The sequence below is a fragment of the Rhincodon typus genome, chromosome 42, assembly GCF_021869965.1.
Source record: "Rhincodon typus isolate 14 chromosome 42, sRhiTyp1.1, whole genome shotgun sequence".
In the NCBI taxonomy this organism is placed as follows: domain Eukaryota; kingdom Metazoa; phylum Chordata; class Chondrichthyes; order Orectolobiformes; family Rhincodontidae; genus Rhincodon; species Rhincodon typus.
The window spans coordinates 7,362,847-7,372,345 of record NC_063373.1 but is presented as its reverse complement, the minus strand read 5'-3'; the positions used below and the strand labels follow the sequence as shown (position 1 = coordinate 7,372,345).

The 9,499-nt window shown below is 38.4% G+C and overlaps 1 protein-coding gene across 1 annotated transcript; it reads left to right on the top strand.

Moving 5' to 3' along the window:
* The first annotated feature begins 4,081 nt into the window (after nt 1-4,081).
* On the top strand, nt 4,082-9,209 carry LOC125487574 (thyrotropin-releasing hormone receptor-like). The gene is made up of 2 exons (XM_048619377.1): nt 4,082-4,967; nt 9,145-9,209. Exons 1-2 carry the CDS (start codon nt 4,151-4,153, stop codon nt 9,207-9,209), a joined length of 882 nt encoding a protein of 293 aa, XP_048475334.1. The 5' UTR covers nt 4,082-4,150.
* Nucleotides 9,210-9,499: the final 290 nt, after the last annotated feature.

Below are 9,499 nucleotides of genomic sequence, written 5' to 3'. Positions count from 1 at the left end.
TAAAGTGGAATTGAGGATTATCAGATCAACCATGACCTAATTGAATGGTGGAGCAGCCATGTTGGGCTGAGTGACCTGCTTCTGCTTTATCCTATGGAGATAGAGGGAAGTCTTGTTGCAAATACACTGATGAAACGAGAGAGAAAGTTGCAGACACAGAGAAAAGGAAAACTACTGAACATTGGAAACAGAGGAATTCGAGATTTAAAAAAAAACACACGTTGAGAATTCCCGTTATAGAATAGTAACTATAAGTAGTGAGATGGCAGTAAGATGGCAAGATTGGAATGGTGCCCAGGGAGAGATTTGTGAATTGACATAAATGCTAATATAGAGAGATGAGAGTTCAAACGTGTAATAATCTCAAGTTGGTTCTTTGTCTGACTGCCACAAACAGAAATTGAAAGTTATACCTTTCATGATTCGCTTGGTTCGTCATTGGGAACAGCAGCAAGTCATTTTTGGCAATGCAGATATTGCTTCACTAAATACCTACTCCTTCTGTCCCCTCGTTTCTTTCACCAATATTTTGAAATCTGCGAAATATCTATGTTCGAAGAGATTAGATTAGGAACTGGAGAATGGTATTAGATTGTGTTTGCTGTGTAAGTGTTTATAGTCCTATTCGATTTGAAGCTATGGACTATGCGAAGGTGCACAGTCGATTTTGAAGACTTTGAATTCCTACTATATGCCGTTATATTCACGTCGTTTTACTACTTTAGTGGTACGGGAAATATCCAAGGATGGTGATGGAGGAGCTTGACCTTTGATTCATTGTATTAGTCTCAAGATATGCCTATGTACATTTTTTGCTGCTCCAATGTGTGAGACAGCTGCCCTAACTTTAATGCCAGATTCCTGAAAGTGGAGAAAATACATTATCTGTGTCCATTTGCGTTTTTATTGTCTCATAATTGTTTCCATGGTGACTTATTTTAGTCTGTTTGACCTGATTGACAGAAAAGGTTGTTTTTCATGGTCACTTCAGAGAACAGTTAAGAACCAATCTATCATACAGATTTGTTTAATGTTTGCATTAGATATTAACCAGATCAGGTAAGAAAAATAAAAGCTTTTCTATCAGTAATTCCTTTAAGTGCATGCAACACTTCAGAGGTAAAGATAAAAGCAGTCCCACTAACTTGTATCTCCAACGACTTTAAACAATGTATAAGGTGATGTCACCTAACTTGTTTTGTTCAGCGACTGTCAGTAACGTTAATGATGTCTCTTGGTATGTAGCATCAACTACAATAAATAACACTCCTGATGGTCGAGTGAGTACTTGTCGCACTTCGAATAGACATTGTCATTTCTCATTCAGAAATGCATGCTCCACCAAGAGGCTTGGTATATGCAATTTACTACACGGCCCTTGCAGCAATCGCTGTTCCAGGTAAAGTGTTGCAGCAAATCAGTCATTTTATGATTGAACGTCAGTTTTTATTTCAATACTTATGCTCTAGCATTCAGCTCTGATTATGCAACTTGCGGGGAATTATTCACTGGAATGATCCAGAGATTAGAGGATTAATCTATGAGTAAAAGTTCAATAAACATGATTTGAATTATTGGGCTTAGATGACATTGGGTGTCAGTTAGTTTACGGCTGGATGGGAGAACCTGTTGAAAATTAACGTCTGCATTACCGATTGAATCTCTGTACCAGCTGAGGCAGTTCTCTCCTGTGCATCTTTGCCATTCCCAAAGATATATTAATTGCAAAAATCATGGTTAACAACATTCGGACAACAAGGAGGATGCATGAAGAAAGAAATACAATTATTTTGGTGGATATCCCAGAATAAGACTCCATTGCCTTAACATTCGAGTTCACGCATCGAGTCATTATCTCATGACACACATCTTCATAAGAAGTGTTCTCTTTACCTGGTCTGCCACAGTTGTGCAACTGAGGCTGACGTTCAAGTTAAAATATTAAAAATCGCTTGATTCTTTTTTGGTGATAATAGTCGTGGATCTGAGATCTGGGCGGGTGAAATAGAGTTTTCCAGACATCCAGTGTGTAATTCAGCAGTAGAACAGATTCCAAGGATTGGATAGACTGCCCCTGTTCACCTGTAATTATCTTGTTCATTGTCTATCAATAAGCAGTCAACTCCAGGGTTTTGTAAAATTTAACAACTGTCCGTCTCACCAATAGTAACACCACCAGGAAACAATGGAAGTATTAGGAATGTGAATGGAAGATGAAGATGTGCAACCTGGTCTCCAGCATTAAGCACAGCATGTGAAAGTAACAATTCATTACTTAATATACACGATTGTTGGAATAACATGGAGACACATGGGTAACAGTCGTCTATCTATGATTGACATGCAATTGCTAATTTTCCTTCATTGACATTAAATGCATTGGACTTTATGAACAAATTATCGAGAACCTTGGATTCAGAAAGGCTTGGCTTGTTGTAGTTCTGTGATTCAAGTTATTAAATACTCTGCTGTCTTCTTAGATATATCACAAATAAACAATTGCTGATGGAAACATCAACTGTTGAAATTTGAATCTGTTTTTAATGCTTGGAATTATTCACGGCAAATTAAATATCAAAACATTCATTACAGTAGATTAACAGACTGTAATCATTATTTAACCATTTCCTAGAAAAATACATCTCAGGCTCCCAGATGCTCTAGTCTTTTTTTTCTCGTTTCTCTTCGAAAATTTCCACTTATGTTTATCTGCTGAAAATTTCTCACTCTGGAGACTACGTCCTAAAGACTTATTCAAATACTTGCGCAGTTGGGCTTTCCACTTTTAACTCTCCTTTGTCGCTTGCAACCTGAGCCATATATCATGACCTATGTATTCATCCTTTATCTTCAAACATCGTTTTCCTTAATATGATAAACTGAATCAATTTGCTCACGTGTACATTTTAAGCCATAATTCAAAAGATAGGTGGTTTACCTTACCAGTCCTATAAAGGTCTGCATTTGCTTCTGCCTTGGAATGGAGGATTTTCATAGAAGTACGCTCATATTCAGTTTTGAGGAGGTGTTGCCTCATGAAACGAATAGGTCTTACATGAAACGTTTTACATGTTGCAGTTAGACATTAGATGCAAGTTAATGACCACATTGATGAAGATTGTCCAAAATCTTGGATATTCGAACAATATTCTTTTCATGTGTAACTTCGTCAGTTGCAGACCAACTGTGAAATAGTTTCTAGTTTCTCAGACAACATTCACAAAATCTGTTGGCAGCAGCCAATGAACAATGGCTCAATTCTTTCAAAGGTCTGTCGGTGGTTGAACTGTCATAAATGTATCTTAAATGTATTTCATTCGTTGAAATATTACTTTCAGAAGAATGTTCTGATTAGAGTCAGTGGACTCCAAAGTTAACCCTACATTGTTTTTCTTTATTCATTCATGGGATGAGGGTGTCACTGTCTAGGCAGCACTTATTGCCCATCCCTAATTGCCCAGAGGGCAGTTCAGAGTCAACCACATTGCTGTGGGTCTGGAGTAACATGTAGGTCACACCAGGTAAGGATCGCAGTTTCCTTCCCTAAAGGACATTAGTGAACCAGATGGGTTTTTCCCACAATCGACAATGGATTCACGGTCATCATTAGGCTCTTAATTCCAGATATTTATTGAGTCCAAATTCCACCATCTGCAGCGGCGGGATTAGAACCCGGGTCCCCAGAATATTATCTAGATCTCTGGATAAACAGTCCAGCGATAATGCCACTTGGCCATCACCTCCCTTGTCCACATCACTTCACTGTCCACAAATTCAGTCAGACCTGCTGAGGTCCTCCAGTCATTTCCATTTTTGCTTGTTATTAATTTAAACTTATTTAAATTTAAACCCGTTGTTAACTTGATGAATAATTAACCAATGTAAATCCGAATACATTCATTATTCATATTTTTATGCCGTACAAGAATAACAATCGCACTGTTTGATATTTTGGTTAATTTCACCAGAAGCTTGAAGTAAAACAGTCTCTTTCACTTCAAATTTCGCAGCTAGAAACTTTATATATTGCTACTGCTGGAAGTGTATCGTGTGATATTTTTCCTCTCTTGCAGTTAATTTAGTGGCGATTGTAATCCTGTCCCAAGGAAGATGCGGCCTCTCTCGATGTATCACTCAGTACTTGTTGTCCATGGCAGTGATGGATCTCCTGGTCATTATTACTGCAGTGGTAATGAATCGTATTCCTGGCATTTATTCGCCTGGTAGTTTTCTGTTCATTACTCCCGTTTGTAGTCTCAGCATTGCATTGATTCACGCAACCAGAGACAGTTCTGTCTGGTTAACGGTGGCTTTCACCTTTGATCGATTTGTGGCTATTTGTTGCCAGAAGCTGAAATCAAAATATTGCACTGAGAAAAGTGCAGCATTCGTTATAGGATTTCTTTGTGCCCTGGGATGTTTGAAAAGTGTTCCCTGGTACTTTATACATGAACCCATCTATGTAATTGATAATGTACCCTGGTACTGCCGACAGAAGAAAATTCGTTATACTTCAACTGTGTGGACAGTATTTGATTGGTCTGACCGTATTTTAACGCCCTGCCTCTCGTTCCTTCTGATTCTTTTGTTCAATGCTCTGACCGTCAGGCATATTCTAGTGAGCAGTACTGCCCGTAGGCGACTCCGGGCCCAGAATAAGAAAGAAAATCCAAATGACCCAGAAATGGAGAACCGGAGAAAGTCCATTGTTTTACTTTTTGCTATCTCTGGAAGTTTCATCCTTTTGTGGATGGCTTACGTTGCACAGTTCTTTTATGACAGATTTACAAGTAATTACAAAATGAAAGGCTTCAGTGACCCCAAATTTATTCTGCAAGAAAGTGCAAACATGTTGCAGATGCTCAGTTGCTGCACAAACACGTTTATTTATTCAGTGACACAGAGAAAATTCAGGGAGCAGATAAAAAGTGCAGTGAAATATCCCCTGAATCTATTGAGTAAATTAGGTAAATGAAACAAAAAAATCTGCTTGCCTTATCCTATTATCTCCCTGCTTCATTGAAAAATACAAGAATCAATAATCTAACAAATCATGCAGTGGAGCAAGAATCCCAATTTTCTGACACATGAACTGACACAGTGAGAAAATCATCCTAACTTGCTGATACTTGACTTCCTGCATAAGGTACTGTTGTGCTCATAGGTGAGTTTCCTGCAAAGTTGCATCAATTTACTGACTGGCGACGTGCCTGAGCAGAATAAAACAAACATGGAAATTTACTATGTCTTGATAGAAACCTTTGTGTTTGCTGATAATTAAACATAAATTTCCGAATTATGTGACAAGATGGTTGTAGCAATGAGGTCTTGACTTTCCGAGTTGCAAATGCGAATGCTGAAAACAACTTGATCTTAACATCTGTGCTTGATTTTCCAAAGTCTTGCGCTGTGATAAAATGATTTCCTTCGTCTGTGAAACAAGCATCGCTATTTTACAGTTGCAAATCAACTGTTATTTGTGTATTAAACCTGGAATGAAACTGATAATTGTTGCATTGATTTAATTCTATGCATCACTTCTGATCACAAAACACCCAATGCTTGGATATGTCTTGGATCATTTAAATGTGTGATGCATCTGACTGGAATTATTTTGGGACTGCTACATTGTAATTATGATAATAATGAAGGCCAGTGTAGAAAATATGTGAAAAACGGATGTGTTTGGGATTGATTGAAACTTGTAGTGTAGGATATAATGATGTTGAACATAACTTCTGTTGAAAAAATGAATCTATGTGCAAAGTACAGGGAAGTTAGTTTTAGATTACCATTGGGGCAAAAATCGTAATTAGATTGTTTGTTAATTTCTGTAGAGTTTTTGAGAGTGAGTATTTTAGCTGGATTTCTTTAAAAATTTAATGATATAATTTTGTCAAGAATATTTCAAGGCCATAGCGAAGTAATGAGGCAGAGGGGTCAATTTTGGATTAAGACAATGAATTGTACAAAAAGGCCATAAAAACACCAGAAGGCAACAGAGAGAAATTAGGGCAGACAATCGATCTAACCTGTTCAGACATTGAGCACAATCACTACTGATCTTAGACTTCATCCGCACATTGCAAGCACTCCTAAAATTGATTGATCGATTGATTTATTTTTGTCATGTGTTTCAACACAGCGAAAATTGTTGTTTTTCGTGCTACTAGGCAAATTGTACCACTTAAAGCACACCAGGATAGCATAAAATAGTTCAGAATACAATGTTACAGACTCAGAATTGGTGCAGAGAGACAGAGAGAGAGAGAGAGATCAGAATTAACATCAGAGAGATCTGTTCAAAAATCTGATAACAGCGGGGAAGAAGCTGTCCTCGAATGTGTTTGTACAGAATAGCATGTAGTTTTATGTATTCTGCCCGATGAAAAAGGGTGGAAGATAGTATAGCCAGGGTGAAAGCATTTTTGATAATGTTGCTGCTTTCCCGATGCAGCAGGTAGTATAGACGGAATCAATGGTTGGAAGGCTTGTTTGCATGATGGACTGGGTTGTGTTCACGATCCTCTTGTGGTCTTGGGAAGAGGAGTTGCCATATCCTGCTTTCATGTATTCAGACAGGACACTTTCTAATCCTTGATTCATACGTCCATACATACACACAGAAGTACAACTTGGAAGTAGACTGTTCAGTGCAACTCGTCCATGCTGACCAGACATCTTAAATTATTCTAGTCCCATTTGACGGCATTTGGCCCATATCCCTCTAAACCCTTCCTATTCATGTACTCATCCAGATGCCTTTTAAACGTTGTAATTGTACCAGCCTCAATCACTTCCTCTGGCAGATGATTCCATATACACACCATTTGTTGCATGAAAAAGTTGTCCCTTAGGCCCCTTGTAAATATCCACCTCTCACCTTAAACCTATGTCCTCTAATTTTTGACCCCAACCTGGGAAAAAGACCTTGGCTAATCATCGTATCCATGCCCATTATGATTTTATAAACTTCAACATGGTCACCGCTCAGCCTCCGACACTTCAGGGAAAATAGCTCCAGCCTATTCAACCTCTCCCTAGAGCTCAAACCTGGCAACATCCTTGTAAATATTTTAAGTTTCTCAACATCCTTCCTATAGCAGGGAGACCAGAACTGAGTGTGGTATTCCAAAAGTGGCCTAATCAATGTCCTGTACAGCCGCAACATGACCTCCCAAGTATTATACTCAATGCACTGAACAATAAAGGCAAGCATGCTGAACGTGGCTTCACTTTCTACGAAATATGAACATGTACTCCAAGATCTCTTTGTTCGGCAACACTCCCCAGGATATTACCATGAAGATTATAAGTCCAGCTCTGCTTTGACTTTCCAAAATGTAGCACCTCACGTTTATCTAAATTAAACTCCTCTCAAGAGATAATAAAATAGCCCATTTGACCATTAAACATAATCAATAGTGGAGAATCTACTGCCTTCAGAGGTAGAAAATAGAGTATTATTAGGCTAAAAATGCCTAATGCGTTCTTTAAGATGTGATCAAAATGTTTACAAGAAGATACATGCTCTTAAATATGAAGTAAATTTATTAACGTAATCCACTTATTATATACCATACACATATGCAAAGTAATGAGTGAGTCTGTTAGCTTAATGTACATACGAGTATTGCACTATTTTCTCCTTGTCAGGAGCCTTCACAATGGTGACGCTGGAGTTCTATCTCAGATTTCATGCCATCGATCGTGCGAACCCCAGCCTAGTGGTTAAAAGTAAAATGAGTAGGGCAAAGCCCTTGATATAGCCCCCAAAGTCCTTTGAAGCTGAGTACATGTGTTAAATCCCTATGTCGTAATAATGTCAATACTTTTCGAGTCCTCAAAAATCGGTGAAAAACAAATCCAGCTGGGCCAACATAAACCACACAATCAGATAGTTCCCACTGAGCCTTAAAGTCAAGCTATTTTTGCATCAGGCCTGTTTTACATGTACCTTTCTGCTCCAATTCAATTGCTCATTGTCATGTCCGGCTAGCCCTTAATGATTAACTCTTAACGGTCTGGTTAGAAGATATCATTTTTGAGATGAACGTGACACACCACCTCTTGATATCTTCAAAACAGATGATCAAAAATTCATATAAGCAAGCACGTATCATTCAAAAGCTCCAAGTTGGTTATACATGCGATACAGTTTGCAGACCATCTCACAAATACATAAGACAAGAAACAACTATCAATAATACTACAGCTAGATGCCATAACCGTGATAGTACAACTGAATCTTTAGGTGATTACTCCTTCAATATGCCCAACCAATGATCCACAGTAAGGCTTCATAAATTGTTCACTGCGCCAATCAATTGATCATGGCTGCAGTCTTGGCAGTTTATTGCCGTAAGAAGTAATGGAGTACTGCTACCAAATGAGATGCTATGCAGGAACAGGCCCAATTTCTTAAAGAACACATGCAGAGCAATCCTATTCAATCGATTGATGTTGTGATGCATCATTGTTGTCTTTAGTTATGTAGAGTTCATGTCCAATTGCGTCTTCGATAGCATAAATTTTATCCCCACACAAGCGAAAATGATTCCTCTCTCTTATTATTATGATAGATCACACGAATGCTGACAACACACACATGGTGAGGGCCAATTTCGTGAATGACGGTTTCACTGAGTGGCACCTTCCTCCATACGCAAGTGTCCCTTTAACGCTGCAATGTAAATGGTTCATAGGTAGAGGTGTGGATGTGGCATACTAGGCCTCTGTCCATTGTTCCTGATGGAGTTGATTGTTATCATTGAACTATTTTCCATAAAACACAGGTAACAAATAGCAAAGAAGTGGTTAGTTCATGCCGCTTTAACAAGTTAGATTGTGTTCGACTACATTTGGCACTAAAACCCTGTGGGTGTGATACGTTCCCCAGACAGCATATCAACAAACTTCTAAACCATGTTGGTCAGAACAAATTTGCTAAATCTATATGCGATAGTGTTTTGGCCTATGCAGCAGATAATGTAATAGCTTTCTTAGTTAGTTATCCAATTGTAGCGATCTTATTTTATACGATCTCAATATCCATGGAATTTGTCACACCTAATCCTACTTTTAATAAGGTAACAAACATTTCATTTCATGTTACATTTGCTTACACTTCCCACTGTTTTCCAGGGTCCCCTTACTCCATTGCCCTGCGACACCTGAGCCTTGGCTCGGCCTTCTTTCACAAGCACTGACTGTCCTAACACGTTATAGTTTCACCTACTGGTTTGAGCATTGGAGTACATATACTATGCTTTGCTGAATATAAGATAACTGTATGTCATCTGATGGGCTCTTCCACTCAGCTCACCATAAGGCCCCCCCCCCACAGAGTCCACATCCCTTCAGCTCTGTAACATTTTGACATTATAGCCAATCACCCTTTTATTTTAAACTTTACTTCCTTTTCACTAATACCACTTCATTGTTTTAAAGTCAGTTTCTCTATGGATTATGCGTTATTTCCCTATCTTTTCAACTTTTT